The sequence below is a fragment of the Leptonotus elevatus genome, chromosome 12, assembly GCF_054856555.1.
Source record: "Leptonotus elevatus isolate MCC_2025b chromosome 12, RoL_Lele_1.0, whole genome shotgun sequence".
In the NCBI taxonomy this organism is placed as follows: Eukaryota; Metazoa; Chordata; class Actinopteri; order Syngnathiformes; family Syngnathidae; genus Leptonotus; species Leptonotus elevatus.
In genome coordinates, this window is record NC_141250.1 from 19,902,166 (window position 1) to 19,919,597 (window position 17,432).

General features: G+C 42.7%; 1 protein-coding gene across 1 annotated transcript; it reads right to left on the reverse strand.

Annotated features, from left to right (window-relative positions):
- Position 1: 1 nt before the first annotated feature.
- On the reverse strand, positions 2-17,090 carry lats2 (large tumor suppressor kinase 2). Its single transcript, XM_086091547.1, has 9 exons — positions 16,921-17,090; positions 13,592-14,212; positions 8,604-8,736; positions 6,924-8,485; positions 5,339-5,566; positions 4,808-5,162; positions 4,091-4,273; positions 3,907-4,013; positions 2-3,360 (listed from the first exon to the last, which is right to left on the reverse strand). The coding sequence occupies exons 2-9, from the start codon at positions 13,952-13,954 to the stop codon at positions 2,845-2,847; spliced, it is 3,447 nt and encodes a 1,148-aa protein (XP_085947673.1). The 5' UTR covers positions 13,955-14,212; positions 16,921-17,090; the 3' UTR covers positions 2-2,844.
- Positions 17,091-17,432: the final 342 nt, after the last annotated feature.

Here is a 17,432-nt window from a genome sequence, read left to right on the forward strand (position 1 = left end):
ATCCAAGTGGGTTAATTTAATTTATACATAACATTTGACACACACAAAACAGACAGCGGCATTAACAGTTTCCATTTATACATGAATGTAGAAAACAAAAAAAAAAGGTCACTTTGATAGTAATATAACAATAATAATAATAATACTGTGTAGAATTTTGGACATTAGCACGGTGGGAAAGAAAAGAAGGTGAAGTAGGGAAATGGGAAAAGTACATACAAAAAATATGTATATCTGTATAAATATAAATTCACGATTAATATACATTACACGCACTCCTTGAGGGTACAAATACATACAATAAAATAAAATAAAAAAATCAGTCAACGATTGTCAGTCATCACTTTGTAACCTTAAAAAAAAAAAAGTCACACCTGGTTACTTATAAAGCTTTGTGTTGTCCTTTTAAAGGGCCAGCATGTCATAAACATTGTACCCCTAAATATTTTTTGGACTGCAAAAATGGAAAATGTGTGTTATATTGTTTTCTGCCCCTCTAACAGTCAGATAAGAACACAAAAAGACCAAGTGCAGCAACAACAAAAAAGAAAGGCCACAAGAAAGAGGCAGGCAACCCCGCAAGGGGGAGGAAAAAAAAAAGGTGTCTGGATTGTCCATTTTGCAACACATACAAGGCACATTTTGTTAATCTAATAGCACAATTGCCTATGCCAAATTTGAAAGTTCTCGGAAGACAAGGACAAGGTTTTTTTTTCTTCGCAACTATGTTTATTATTTTTAGTAATTTGGTAAGGGTGAATTAAAAATGACTTTGGCAATTTTGATATTTAGGCAGGCAATTTAAAGTCATTGTCCAAGCATGCATGTTATTAAAAAAATAATAATAATAATATACACAAATCATCCTGCCAGTTATGAGGGATTAGTTGAAATGCTGACAAGTTCAATTACTTCTGCAGATTGTCAAAAATCATTATTAAAATATTAAAACTAAGATAAAGCTGCAGCACTTAATCATTATGTTGCAATATTTATTAAACTGTCTAAGATGGAGTATTAAGAAAAATGTGTAGAATTACGAAAAATATGTTTAGTTATGAGAAAAGGTTTGAAAAGTTTAGAAAATAGAGTTGTAATGTTTCAGGTATAAAGTCCTACTGCTGCGACAGTTAAGTTAGTAGCCCTTTCATGCACCAATTGTGATTACCTACATGAGGATTTTTTTCAAGATTCATTCAAATTTATGACCGTATTCTCATTAAACTAGGAGTTTTAAAGTAGGTAAGATAAATCTTTGTTCTACTGATTTTTTTGGGTGGGGTTGACTATTTTTGTATTTGCTTTATTTTTATTTTTACGATAACTATTTGATACAATTAGTTTCCCCTCATATGACTTGTCTTACTTAATATTGCTACTTATTTATTAAGCTTTAAAAAAAAAGAAAACAATATGTCATTGTAAAATTCCATGTTCTTTTCCTGTAATATTAAGACTTAATTTAAATTACATTAAAGCCTTTTTTCTGGTTTTAAAATGACACAAGTATTCATGTTATATTTAGACTTAACAACTTAATTTGTGTCATATTTTGACTGACAAACGATTCTCCTTTTTTTCTTCTTTTTCTTCTTGGTAACATGGCCTTTATACTCCTTGATGATTTTGAGCTATCACACTCAAAACTTGTGATGTTGTGGATACACTCAGAAAACCCCAAAACAAACCTCGTATACTCGAAAAACCAACAACAAAAAACATAAGAAAAAAATTTTTACAAAATATTTCATCCTTTTTCAAACATGCCGTAAATCCACCATGTGGCCTCTCCGAGAGCTTGGCCGTGCTGCGTTCAGGGACCCGCCCCGACGTAGGACGGGGAAGCCTCGGCCATCTACTTTCCACATTCATCATCATCACTTTTAACAGGTAATAATTATAACAGGTACATAACACTAATAAGCAGCATTTTGTAAGTGAAACACACGCGCACACACACACATACACACACACACACACACAATTACTGTAAGTGTATGCATCTTAGATAAAGCAATGTTTGTACATGGCACTTTTCAATACTTTCAAATGGATATTAAGTGTTTAAGGGACACATATTGTATTGCACTTTAGTCATACGCATGTGTTTGGCTGCATTCTTTCCTTCTCCCCGTAATTAAGTTGATTTACTCTTCATAAGATGAAAATGAGAGGGGAAAAAAGCCTGAAAATAACAAAAATCTAGTTTTTGTTGTTAAAAAAATAAAAATAAAAAATAAAAAATGAAATTTCAATCTTTCAAGCTGGAAATTTTCTGTGAAATTTCAATGCAGAAAAAAAGTCAGAAAATTACAACGCAATAATGTCAGATGTTTTTTGTTTTTGTTTTTTTAAGAAAAAAATGATCTTTTCCCCCCTATTAACAATATATACTGTAACACTGCCTATCAAGGGCTGGCACACCCCTAACAGTTTGGGAATCGCTCGTCTTTCAGATAGCCTGTGAGGAATACGTATAGTGTATTCCAAACATATCTCAACTTCTCACAGAAGTGTCCAGCTTTGAATATTCCTGGCTTAAACTTCCACTGGTTAACTTCTGCATAAATCTGTCAGCCCCTTTTTGAGTCACTTTGGTTCAGTCCTGCAACCCTCCTGTTGAACTTGCCCAACTCCCTCTTCACATGTGGTATTTTCAGTGTAACAAAACAAAAACACCTTGCAAAAGTCACTTTGGAGTGTTTCAGTCGTTTAAGACAAAAGGAAGGAAGGAATGGAATAAAGGCACTTGTGACTTTTTGACATTCTTACCAGACTCGTCAACCGGCAGAATGCTGCTTCTTGGTCCCGTGCAAGGAAGGGCGTCAGTCCGTCAGTGACAATTTAAACGTAGACCGGCTCGCATCCTTCCACCACTTCCTCGTCATCGTCGTTGTCATCTTCATCCTCGTCCTCTTCCTCTGGGCTGGGCGTCCCCTCGCTGTCCTCCAAAGGCTTGGGGTAGCGAAAGGGGCAGCCGTTGTCATCGAAGAACCTGCGGAAGGTGAACTCGTAGAAGGCGTGCTCCGGGTGCTTGCCGTGGGGCGAGCACAGGGCGTCCAGGGCCCGGGTGCTGTCCCCGCTGTCGCTCCAGGCCGCGGGGCCGCCCTCCTCCTCCACCGGGTCGAAGTTGGACGTGTCCATGGGATGGGCGATCTTGGGTCGGTAGGGGGCGGGCTGCTGGCGGAGGTTGCTGGAGAAGTCCACCTTGCTGAAGAAGGGGTGCGCTTTGATCTCTCCGGCGCCGTTGGCACCCAGGCGGTCCTGGGCCGAGCAGCAGAGGCGCCCAATGATGTCCACGGCTTCCGGGCTCAGCTTGACTTGGGCAGGCACTTGTAGCGTACTCTCCCAGTTGATTACCTGGACATATATGTCACAGGTGATCATGAAGACTGATTATCTCATGGTGTGGGATGTATTAAGACTGATTATCACATGTTGAGCCATTCAATATTTCCTTCCTTCTGTATGTGTTCAATCAGTTATATTTCCTTGGTGATTTGCTTGGATGACGGTCAGGGTCAAATCAGTCAATTCATTTTTAGAACAATTCCATTCACTTCATTGAATAATGGTTGTGTCTACAAGATTATCCTGCATTTCCTCCCCGGTCTCCTGGGAAAATGGTTATTTCATTCATTCATTTTGTTTATTTTCTAAAATGGGACAGAACATATGAATGAATATTTACAAATGTAAATATAGCCGTTACTAATTTGTATCCCATATCCCATTGGTCAGTGCCAACAATCGTAAATACATTATGAAACCAAATTATTTGGTGCGTGTATGAGTGACTTAACTACGTTTTTGTATGCTCGTGATAGACTACACCGTGTTGTGACTTTTGTACAATTTTGGATATAGGACCAGAACCGGCTGAGCTACCACCTCCCTTATACTCACCTTAATCTGAGTCTCTGTGGGAGTGGGTGCCAGGAAGGGCGGCTGCCCCACCAGCATCTCAAACAAGATCACTCCGACGCTCCACCAGTCACACAACTGGGTGTATCCTGAAGACACACAGAAGAACCCATCAATCAGCACCTCAGTTGTTATCACCGGACGAGATGTGTTGTGGTGGTCCCACCTTTGCGCAGCAGCACCTCTGGAGCAATGTAGTTGGGCGTGCCCACCAACGAGTGAGCAAGGCAGCGCTGGTGTTGCCGATTGGCTCGCTGTTCCAGCGTCATCAGACGGTCGCCACAGCGACAGTTGGACACGTCGTCCCAGAAGTCGCTAGGCTCCATGCTGTCCTGTCTAACATGGCTCCCTGGCGTTATGGGGCGAGGGCGGTTAATTAACCACAAGTGTCGCTTTCAGGCTAGGGCCCACCTTTTATAGGCACACACTCTCAAAAGTCACAGAAATTATAGGGATGTAAAGATGGGGACCCCCCAAGTAGACAACAATAAAACCTGCATGGTTGTACCTCACTTGCACATTTTTATTTTATTTAATAATGTAAAATACATTTTATCATTACTCAATTAATCAATGGATTAAAATAACTAATTGCTAAACCGTAATAGAGGTGCAACAATTCATCAATGGCCAAATGATTACATTTACTATAAATTATTACTACTTTGAAAACAGATAAACATCATTTAAAAACATTGTTTAACTTAAAATTGTCAAAATCATCTGATTTCAGCCTCTCAACTCTAGATATGCTCCTATTTATGTAGAGTCCCCAATAAAAGCAGGCTGATTATCTTTGCGTTTAATCCAAATAAGACATTTGCAAACGTCTGCTTTTACTTTGAAAAACAGCATTGACGACGGACATTGCCGAGAACCTTACCTTTTTGGTAGTACTTAGAGTTGTGGGTCCAGCGGAAGCCCGTGCACAGGCCAAAGTCCGTCAGCTTGATGTGTCCGTCCAGGTCGATGAGGATGTTGTCGGGCTTGATGTCGCGGTGGATGAAGCCCATCTTGTGGACGCTCTCGATGGCCAGCGTCAGTTCAGCCACGTAGAAGCACGCCAGCGGCTCGGGAAAGACGCCCATGCGGATCAGCAGGCTCATCATGTCGCCACCGGGGATGTAGTCCATGACGAAGTACAGGCTGTCGCGGTCCTGGAAAGAGTAGTAGAGGCGCACTACCCACTCGTTGTCCGCTTCCGCTAAGATGTCGCGCTCGGCCTTCACGTGGGCCACCTGTGTCAACGTCCATTCGCATAAGAACAACCAAAAATATACTATTCACAAAAACTTTACCAATAAATGTCCTAGCTCAATTAAAAATGATACTTAAACAGTTGTCTTCATCACGTTTTGATACCACAAGACAAAGATTGAACATTTAACAATGGGTGAACAGTATGAGATGTCACCTGGTTCCTGTTGAGGACGTCCTTCTTGCGCAGAGTCTTCATGGCATACAAGGCATACGTGTCCACTTTGCGCGTCAAGCACACCTCGCCAAAGGCGCCTATGCCCAGGGTCTTGATTTTGACAAACATGGACTTGTCCATCTTGGCACGTCGCAATCGGTTGTAGTTGGACTCCTTCTGGTTGAGCATCTTCCTCATCTGGCCCTGCTCCCCCTCGGACAGGCCGGCCTGGGCAATGGGAACAGGAAGTGTCAAGAAATGCCCAGAAGTTCACACATGGTGATACTTCAAGGGGAAGTCAAGTCAAAAATATTTCTTACGATAATGTTCAATGCAAAAATATACAAAATACTCAACTATATTAAGCAGGACACAGTTGCTTTTGTTTTATCAAGGACTCGGAGCAATTTACAGTGCATAATACATTTCTTTGATATCCTCCATTACTACGCAACACTCAATGGAACTAATGCGAATATTATACTGTACTGTAAATAATTTGGAGTTAAATATTGTCTTATCAAGATACTTTTGTTATTATTGAAGTCAGAAATTTGGTATCATGACAGCACTCTGTCTGACCTTAAAAAAAAAAAGCCTTAGGAGGAGTTTAAAAGGGTAGAGGCCAAATTCATGGTATGCTCACCATCGAGATAAAGATCTCGTTGTCTAAAACAAACTCCCCAGGGGAGAATTCTCCAGATTTCAGGCTGTGGATTATCTGATAAATACATTGCTATGGACTGTTGGTCATAAATCCCGCTTTAAGCGACAAAACCATCACAATGTTCATCTAGTCAAAAATGTCCCCGGTAGATATGGATGTTCAAAATGTTTACTATGTGTGACGCAAAAGCTTGAAGCAATTATATGACACTTTAATACTGTTAAAGCTCCTCTTTCTTGAACTCACATGGTCAGCCTCCAGCCATTCCGAAACTTAAATATTTTATATAATCGTGTGAGAACGCCAGAAACCGCCTGGGGCTAGATATTATATAATGCTGATACAGACAGGTCCAGATGATACTGTTTACAGCAACCCTTACAATAAGGCAAGTTTGACGATTTTTAAATCAATTTAAGTACTTTAAGTCAGGTTGAAAAAATTGAACTGGAAGGGTTTAAACCATGGGCCAAATCCATCTCCAGACTTACACCCTATACAAGACGCATCAGAAGTTATACTCCGTTTTTCTCTCTCCTCATTTGATCTTTTCAACCTTTTGGAAAAAAACTCTCCAAAGATTTTTCTCACTCACTTTTCCTAGTTGTGGGCTTGCTTGCTTGCTTACTTTTTCTACAACCTTTATATGTGACTAAGACAAGCATCTTAATGTGTACAAATGCATACAATGGATACACTTGATTTTTAAAAGAAAACTTTCAGACTCTTATAATTAAGCTGTAACTAAAACAAATATACGGAATAGGCTAGAAAAAGTGCAGTAATTGACTTAGAGTTTTCATTGTCTTTAATTACCCCAAGTTGGAACCAGCTCGTTGAATATAAACAAGCGCAAGGCTCACTGGTACAGTATTATCTATTATCTTGAATTACCTGGCCCTAAAATGGTTCCCTTACCTTGGACATTTCCTGTTCCAGCTGCAGCCTGCGGTTGAGCTTCTGCTGGTAGGTCTTCATGACGTTCTCGATGTGCTGTTCCATGTAGAACTTGAAGGCGAAGGGTGAGTAGGTCTTGATGCGGGATTCTCGCTTCTCCTCATCACGGCCGTTTTTCCTCACCGGAACTGGTGAAGTCTGAATCTGCTTTTTGTCTTTGAGCGTTTTTTCAGCCTTGCCACCTTTAGTCTTCTCCTTAATCTGCTGGGATCCATCGTCCGTGGTTCCGCTACCACCGCTGCCGCTGTGTGTGCTTCTAGAAGCGGGACTACCGAGATCCGGACCCCCACCTACAGCTCCCACGCCCTCCAGGGTCCCGGTCTCACCAGGTGACATGATGAGATTCTTGGGGTAAGGTGGTGGTGGACAGCGGGGTTCCTGGGGGGGCTCCAGGGAGTAGGTTTCTTCTGGCATGTAGGCCAGTGGTTCTGTCGTTTCCTGGGCTTGGGCCGCCATCCAGCTGGGGTGGCACGGTCCCACTGCTGTCTTGGGTTCCGGTCTCATCACTCTAATGCTCTTGACAGGCTGTTGGATGGGTGGAGATGTGACGGCTGTGATGGTGTTGGGAGGACCCAGGGAAGGATCCTGTGGCGCGCTCATGGGAGGTCGAACCCCATTGGACACGGCGGAGCGGCTGTTGAAAGAGTTGGCCCTGCTGGGCACCCGGACTTCACCCCTGAATGGCCCTTGAGGTTGGGGCTGTCTGGCTTGAGGGGCTCCTTCGGGACCTGGGGGCCCTGCCCAGTGGTGATCATACAAGTCAAGGTTGAGGCTCGCCCTTGATGGCGTCATCAAGCCCTGAGGAAGATCGGGAAAGTCCGGGCTCATAGGTGGCACACCGCCTGGGGAACGGGACATCATGTGGACCTGATGGGAGGTGGGGCTCGCCTGACGTGGGTGCGAGTGAGGGGCCAGGTACAGATTTGCGGGATAACCCCCCGCACCTCCTACTGGCACGTTCTGGCCCATGGGCGCTTTAGCTTGCATGTTGACATAGTTGTCCGGGGGCGCCATGGGGGGTGGTGCCATCTTATTCTGAAAGGAGGCAGTTCTCTTGACTCCGTAGCCTGCGGGCTCCATTAAGTGAGGCCTGGGGTGGCCATAGTCATAGTGGGGGCCGGTCACCTGGGCCCCAGGTGGCAGAGGTTGACCAGAGACATTGTAGCTCATCATGGGCCCGTGCTGCTCCATACTACCAGGATAGCCTTTCTGCTGGGCCCCTGGGGCGTACATTGTGTTGGCCGGGCTAACCGTTTGAGGGGCCATTACTTGTGGGTAGTTACCCATGCTGGGTGGTCGACCCATTGGGTTGCCCATGGGGGGACCCTGTGCTGCTCCAGAGGGTGGCATCATGTAGTTCATGACGGGGGGAGCGCTCATGTAGGGTCTGTTCATCTCGCCTTCAGGACCATATCCGGCCACACCCTCATACATGGGGTGGTAAGGGGGCATGGCACCAGAAGCATCACCTGAGGCTTCCAGTGGGGGACGGTGGTCCATTGAGGGAGGCATGCCAGCTTTTCCTAAGATGACAACAAACAATTTATCATTCAGAAATGTATATTTTCCACTTTGAATGCTATTTATAATGTTAGCAATGGGGTCAATTAAGACGTAGAACACCAAAAGTCATGTGCGTACCTGGTGAAGTCTGCTTGATAACGCGCACAATGAGCTCGTTGCGAGGGTCCAGGTAGCCCATCTTGCTAATGTATTCCAGAGCCGCTTCAATGTTTCTGCTTCCCGTTTGCTTCAGCGCCCGGATGGCCATTTCCTGTGAAACACAAAATAGAAGGTGAGGACCTTCAACAAGGCAACGCAAAAAAAAATTCTTTCCATTTGTTACAATGCATACACACTGTTCATATTTGATGGGCAGATGGAGCCTATTTTAGCTTACAGTACTTGAAAGACTGGCAAAAGGCGGGCTACTGCCTACTACCAGTGGCATAGCAACATTCCCCAGGGGCCACAAGCAAGAAGGGATTGGGTGCCCTGGTGGCCATTTGTAGTATACATAGTATGTCATTTTAAAATTGGACATCTGCATCTTCAATAAACAATCATCATTAATTGTGCTTCATTCAAGTGACTAGTTTTGTTTTAGTTTGTTTAACTTTATCAAGAATCATTCAGAGTGAGCCAGAAAAACGGGAAAATAAAATTGTCATTAAAAAAAAGCCTTACAATAGAAAGTAAAAAAACTGCCTTACTATACATGGTCTTTTTTCTTCTTAAAAAAAAGATGCCTTATGATAGATATGATACATTGTCATCTTTTTAAAAATGCCTCAAATGACCAACCATGTAAGGCTGATATATAATATGCGGTCGGTTTGTGTCAAACCTGTTGGCCCTCTGGAGCCCCCTGCTGGCTAAGAGGCCCCAACCATGTATAAGGTTATATAAAAAACACGCCTTACTATATACATGGCTGTTTTTCTTTTTTAAACACCTTAGTATATATAAATAGTCGTATATATAAATAGTCGTTTTGGGGGGAAAAGAACGCCTTACAATATGGTCGTTTTTTAAATGAAGCTTTACTACTATTCATGATCATTTACAAAAAAAAATCAGCCTTACTATATATACATGGATGTGTTTTTTTTAAAGGGAAAAAAAACACCTGACTCTTTCAATTGTCATTGCTGCACTGCTAATGTGACAAATCTGTTGGCCCTCTGGGGACCCCTGCTGACTAAGGGGCCCCAAACAATTGCGTGACTTGCCTCTGCCTACTACCATCAATCACAGGGCACATATGGAGAAAGGCATCCATTTACATCGTCACTGAATGAGACCTGAATTCAACCTGCCTGCACAAAGATCAGCTGAGTGTTCTGCTACACCATCAATGACTGGCAACCCCAAAAATACTGCATGACATTTAATGGTAATACCCTAAAGCTGCATGTTATTTCGAATGTAACCTATTTATGTAATCTGACATCTCTCATGTACCATATTACCATCAGATTGAATGGTCTGCCTTTATCTCATGTGTCATATTTACATCATATGCAATGACAATACTGTACATCTAATGTACCATATTTACATATACTGTATATAATTGCAATGTACTTTACTTCCATAAATATGAAAGTACACACTTGTAACATGTTGACATCACTGTTACAGTTCTATACACTTTTCCAGAGCACGGAAGGTTCTGGGTTGTTTGGGGAACAGATAAAAACATTCCTGTATCCATCTGAGAAATCCTCAAATCAGCATGTATCAGCAACAGATGGTCCAGGAAACACACAAACAGCACAAGTGGGTCAAACGGCTCAAGACGGGACGCGTAATTTGCGGTTTGGGAGTCATTTTTCTTCCCTTTTAATGTAGGTCATGGCTGAAAAAGACAAGCGCGCTCATCCATGGTCTGTCTCAGGAAAAATTCAAAAAGCAAAATATATGAGGGAAATTGTCCGACTGACATGTGATAATCATTGGCGATAAGTGTTGTTATAGCACATGTGCAACGGTCGTCACAGCTGTGCAACACTGTGGGGCGAGGTCCATCACCGGGGCGGGAAAAACATTCCATTATAACGGATTATTCTCAGCCTCGGTCTTAGCATTTACGCTTGGATATGACTATCGTAACCATCATTCCTGGATGACATTGCGATAACGCGGCCTGAATGTTTTTGATACATTTTTTTAAGCACATTCCAGATCTGATAAATCCAGGGGGGTGGGGGGGCAGAGCCACCCAAAAGATTCCTGTGGGGCGGCCAACGCTGCACTTCTGCACTAATGGGAGTTTCCTTATATTAAAACTACGCACCACCCAAAATATTCAAGTCTGATGCCCGATTTCTTTTTTTGCAAAATATTTGCCAGAAGCTCCATTCATTTAATTCATTGTAACATCAATTCCAAGAGGCAAAATTCTCTAATCTCTAAACACACCATAAATGCTTTAACTTAATTTTCTATTAGACAGTTGCGCATTGACAACAATGATCGGAAATGAGGATACGCAGGATAGAAAATCGATGCATTGGACAGATGGACGGCCACCACAATTTGTCTCATATTTCATGTCAGACCCTGATGGAGATTGCCATTTATTCCCATGAAGAATTCTGAACTTTAAAGTTTCCTGGAATTTTGTTCCACTATCCCACAATGAGTGTCTGACTCCAACAGAAGTGTCACGGTATTTAGTCAGCCATGGGAAAAATGTTAGAAATGTTAACTTTGTCAGCTGTCGGGACACTTTTAACAAGAATTTGATAAGAATCTGACAAGAATCTCACAAGTCCTGGCGAGCAGGACGAAAGAAAATGTGTGTTTTTGAGGAGCTCTATGAAACAACAGCAATCATTCCTTTGGCTACTCGGTCAGCTGCTCGAAAACTTCCAAGGAATTTCACAATCGGACACAGAAGTGAGATACTCGCACGCACATACATACACACTCAATGTTGGTCAAAAAAAGACATCTTATAATTTCTGGTAGTCAACCAATTAGAGTGACTCCATTTGAGATATGGCGTACAGTTTTGTAAACACCATTGCCATGGCAACACACTAGATGGAGATCAGCTGATGTGACCGCCAGCAGAGTGTTTGTATCGACTGTTGTCATACACAACACATGCACACATTTATCCCTTGGTGTATGAAGTGTGTAATAGGAAATGAGGCATGGACGAAGGCCACGCCCAGCTGTTCGAAATTTGTCTTGAGTACTTTTTTTTTTTTTTTTGGAGAAATGAGAAAGCAAAACACACAACGGAGGACTTATTATTATTTTTGACTGAATCAATGAAAAGTAGGGTGGCATAGGGGTGGAAAATAAAATTAGGATAACTATTGCCATTGTGTTGCCGTGGCAACAGATGTTCCCCCACCTTCTGCCGAACAGGAAGCAGGAATTCCACATATTTGCGATCTGCCTAATCTCAATGTGAATGTCATTTGGGCACACCCCCATCAAGACGCCAACACGCTGAGTTCACAATCTTTTCCCCCCTAACGGCAGTAATGGTCATATAAGTAATCTGTTCCAGGGGTCAAGCTGGCACCATCATACTATAGTTATATTATAGATTATAAGTACAAAGTTTTAAGCAACATTTTTAACACGTAAGCAATAAAAACACACGCCAACAAGTCACATCCTGCGTCTGTTGCGTAAACGCCACCGACGTGGATTCCATATGCAGGAAAAAACACACACACATCCTACTTATATTTACTACAAATATATATATACACACACACACACACACAACAAATAGATTGAGACTGTAGTACCATACAGACTAATAAAGACAAATACACTACAGTTAAATACACGCAGTATATAAGCACACAATACTGTAGAGCTACATATAATACACACACAGCTACAGACACACAACACGCACACACTTTAATTAAGCTACATATAGTAAATGCTCTAATACACCTTTTTTTTTTTTTTTTACAGTTCCATACCCTTTCATTACACACAGAGTACATAGGCACAGAGTTTTTCATGTGCTGTCAATGCGTGGCATACCGCTCCCACCGTCCTCCCCCCTCTCTCCCCCTCTAAAACATTTCCTCCTCGAAGGTTATGCAACCAGCCACATTGCTGGCTAATTTGCAGCTGAAGAAGTCCGGCGAGGAGAAGACGAGGAGAGCTGATAAGATGTGCACTTTATAGCAATATACACGCTTAATACACACCAATTACAAATCCTACACACACACACACACACACACACACACACACACACACACACACACACACACACACACACACACACACACACACACACACACACACACACACACACACACACACACACACACACACACACACACACACACACACGTATAAACCATACACACACACAAAACAACACTCATAGCATAAAATTCACAAAACACACACAGGCAAAACAAATGCGGTACACTTATCCATACACAAGCAAACACACACAACAAAACAGCACGCGCATCAACACAAAAACAAACACCACAACACAGAGATGCAAAAAACACACACACACACACACACACACACAAAATACTCAACCTCACGCTCATCTGGAGACAAATGATTTGGATTTTGTGAACCATTTGACGAAATAAAATGGAGTACTATTTATTTATTTATTTTTTCAAACAGGAGGGGGTCATGGGGATGTGTGAGGAGGCCGGTTCATTACTGGTGGCGTCGACAAGGAACTGATCCGCCCTGCTGCCATTGAATGTCGACTTCCTGCTTTGACAATGGCGACAGCGGCATGCAGAGGGCCAGGAAATGGCCACCATTGTATAATCATGAGAATAAAGGGGCTGTCCAATTCATTATCCTAAACTAGCAGTTAGCCGAACAATTTACAAGTTAAACTATCCCTGACCCTAATGTTGATGCTATCCTAACTTCAACTCTACAAGCCGTTAACTTGGACCAAATGCTGATGTAATCCTAACCTAAACTATGCACTAACCCAGGCAAGCAGTTATTCCAAAATGATCGTAAACAAAACCAAATCTTGAACTCACATTAGGCTAACGTTAACATCAAGCTAATTCAGCGGTTGAACGCTAACACTCACATGGAGAGGAGAAAAATGGAAGTCTGTTACAAAGTAAAGACATTAGTGGTCATCTCACCTGGTCACATCCGGCATTGACGAGCTCCTGCAGCATCTGCCGGTTGACCTCGCCGGCCGGGTGCCCAGACCCCGACGAGGGTCCCGACTCGTTGGCGAAGGGCATGAGTGACTTGCGGATCTCGCGCAGGGCGCTCTGGTAATTGTTGAACTTCTGCGGCGGTCGCACGGGCTGCTGCCGTCCGGCCGCATCCTTGCCACCCTTGCAGTCGGCGGGGCGGCCGGCGCTCTCGGCCCGCAGGCTGCCCCCGTGCAGGGCCTGGCTCATCAGCTTGGCCGGCTGCTTCAGGCCCTCCTTGATCTCCTGGAGCCTCTGGCGGGTGTTGCCCACGTAGGGCGCCGCCGGGAATGTCTTGGGCCTCATGGCCGCGGTGCCCGGGGGTCAGGCAGCACAGTTACAGCCCTTGGTGTCTGACCTAAATAGATAATAAAGACTCTCCTGTAGTAGATCTGAGATTGGTCTCGCTTGTTTGTTTGTTTGTCTGAGGACTCGGGGTAGCGGCGGGGGTTCTACAGGCGCTCCATGGTGTGGCTTTCAAGGCTCGGGTTCCAGCTTATTCCAGGAAATGCAGCCGCTCGCATTGGTGCCGCTGAGCCAAATCATGATGCTGCCAATCTGCTCCTGCGGAAGGAAGGAGGACGGTAAGGAGTTAGTGGCCGGTCCGGTTTGCCACACAAAGACAGCAACAAAACAGACGTGGGCCCACAATCCATCTTAATAAAGACGGCAAAAGATGGAATGGCAAGTGCCCACGGAATGCAGAGTGTCTGCCTTTGGTGACTCTCACTCCAGTGGAGTCCGTAAGCCTGTCACTGCATACTCGTGCAGCGCGGTCATCAGTGAATAGCCGACAACCAACCGCGGGGGGTGCGACACGCCAGACACGCAACCGCGAAATGAAATACCGCAGTTCAGCATAGGGCTGAATGATTTTGAAAAATATTCTAATTGCAATTTTTTCCCCCCCTGAACATTTCAACTGCAATTATTTTTTTCAAGGTCCTCTTCCCATGTAATTTATCACACAAGTAATAAATCTGTGATCTACAATAACCGGCATTACAAAAAACAATACGTACAAAACATTTTGGTTTTATAGGTTAGTCTTGGGTTAAATGAAAGGTAAACAAATTAATTAATGTGAAAAATCTTCTCCAATTAAGATTGTCAATAGGGCTGGGCAATATATTGAAAAATGTTTGCAATATTGGCCCATGCAATATGCATAGCGCAAAGGCATGCAATAAGTTTCATATGGAATTGTATGTTTTTATCTTAAATATGTATCACCAACCATTACGTAAACATTATCTAGGGTAATTACATGAAATAAATGTCAATCTTATATTAGATAATTAAAATATAATTTTTTTAGGTACATGTTGAATATCGCAATATCGATATCGCAATATTCAAAAACGACAAATGTTTTTCCAATATCGTGCAGCCCTAATTGTTAATTTACTAAACAGTTTGACTTAAAGTCCTTCAATTTTCCTTGTATATCAAATCAATATTCCATATTGAAAATACTGACAAAGTTGACATCTTATACCTCAAAAAACTCGCTGACATAAAGATGGAATGCGTGAAAGTGGTAATAAGAGCTGGGGACGAAAGTCTGGTGCTAATATTTCTGTAACACAGGGGGTCAGCCAGAGTTGATCGCAGCCAGCCGAGGGCTAGGGAGGGGCAACCGTAACACACCAGAGACCCTTGAACTACTAAGCATCAGGGCGGGTTGGCAGACAAAAGGCATGGTTTCGGGTCGCCGTAGGGCTCCCGGGCACCGTTTTGTGGGATATTATGTCGTGTGATGTGCCTCATTTTCAAAGTTGATAACGTTTAATGGGAATTAACAGGAATTTATGAAAAAAATATTATGCAGTACACCCCCCCTGACTATTATTAACAGCCATTATAAATGTATTGAAGAAAAAAATATAGCTCAATATAGAATATTTTTTTTATGTTGAAAAAATGAGTTAAAATCCAAGATATTTTCCCACAATTTTCTAGCCTTTACTGTATCCAGGGTGATGGACATGCTAAATGAAAATATATCAAAAGGTGGCGGTACAAACAAACTGGACTGGTCATCAGACATTTATATTTTGACATCCAATTCATCGCATTCACAGCTATGTAGAGTCTTCAATGAGCCAGAGTACCGGGTCGTTACAAGTCCTGGGGCTTCTTCGCCTCTGTGGAACATCATCTATTCTTCGCCCACCCTGAAATAAACCCCCCCAAAACGTGGCTGGTCTGGAAATAGGAATGATGAGCAGCTGGACATTGCCGCTCGAAATATTAACACGCTGATCTTAAATAGTCCGCAATACATACCAAGCCCTCAACTATGGACTCTGCACAAATGTATTTGAAACAATATGCTAATGTTGGTGGCTTAAAGTTTATTTCCTTAGTATCTGTGATGTCATTTTCAGTCGACAGCAATTGGCAAAATGTGTTTTTAAAAGGTAATAATTGCTCATGATAAATAATCAAGTTATCAAATTAATTCTAGACAAAATATTAACTTTTTACTGCTGAAAATGGCTAAATGAGTCAAGTATCCCTTTAACCCAAGGGTTCAAAAGCGAGAGTGAAAACACTGTGTACCCTCCAAACTACGATACTTTAACATATCATTGCTTTTCAGTGCTCCAGGGTGAAAAAGGTGAATTGTTCCCAAAATAGCAAGAGTTCAAAAACAGAACCTTGGGGGACACCCCCAAATAGCCTGGCAGCTTTTCCTTAGAAATAGGGATACAGTACAAGACAAGCAAATCACATTACAACAATAATCTACTGTAAGAAGGTGAACTGCAAGGACCATTGGGTGCTTTTTGCACCTTTCTAAATGCAAAAAGGGAAACGTACAGTGAGTGTCAGTGACAAACACAGTACACCCCTAAAAGCACCCACAACTACTTTTCATTTCATTTAATGCATCAACATTCTAGACACAAACCAGTATTTTAGCCCCACCAACAACCCCAATTTAGAAACAACACCGTGAAATGATTACAAGTTCATAGTGACCATTTTACGTGGAGAAGCTAAAAACAACAGGGTGAGCTAAGTTGCTAACTAGCATCCCCTCACCCCCCATCCCCTTCACGCAGGACGGTGGAAAAATGTTGAAACCCAAGTTCGCTTCACTTTCAGGTCGCTCGGTTTGCCTCTTAAAATCGGAATTAACAGCACAAACTTTCCACAAAGTAGTGCGGAATCGCCATTTTGTAACATTTGTCGTAGAGCAGACCACCACTGGCAACACCAGCACCCCCTTCCTTCCCCCTCCCCAAAAAGTACAGTCCACCTACCATGTGATGGAAAAGGAGCGGTTAAATCTGCGTTAAAATGGTTCTCGCTGGGCTTTGGGAACTCTTGGTCGGTCTCAGAAGAGACGAAAAAGGGAAGAAGGAGAAGAAGTGATGGTAGCAGCCTCCATTTTCTTCAACAGGCTGAAAGTCAAGTAAAAAAAAAAAAAAAGTTGGACACTCGCTGCATTGTTAACATTCCACAGGTCACGTGACTGCACCGACGCGCGTCACAGCGGGACAATGCGAAGATCGTCTCCGTACGGTGTGATGCTCCGCTAAAATACCTGTGGACAAACGGAAATGAAAGACATTCGAGCGTATACATTAGCGTACAGAGTGAGATATGTGATTAAAACTAACATTTCACTCTTTTCTGTCGCTGCGGTTGAATTTTTATGGACCCTGCATACTCGCTGTTTGGTATTTTCTTTTCTTTCTTTTCATTAAGTTTTAATTTTGTTTCTCTTAAATATTGGAGGTTTATCAGCGTTTTTTGGAGATGCCTGCGAATA

Bases quoted from the DNA above. Each gene is read 5' to 3' on its own strand.
- lats2 (XM_086091547.1), bottom strand. From the start codon at position 13,954: ATGAGGCCCAAGACATTCCCGGCGGCGCCCTACGTGGGCAACACCCGC. The intron at 8,486-8,603 runs GTACGCACATGA...TTGTCATCTTAG, and splicing joins TATCAAGCAGACTTCACCAG to GAAAAGCTGGCATGCCTCCC. The intron at 4,014-4,090 runs GTGGGACCACCA...GTGTGTCTTCAG, and splicing joins AGAGGTGCTGCTGCGCAAAG to GATACACCCAGTTGTGTGAC.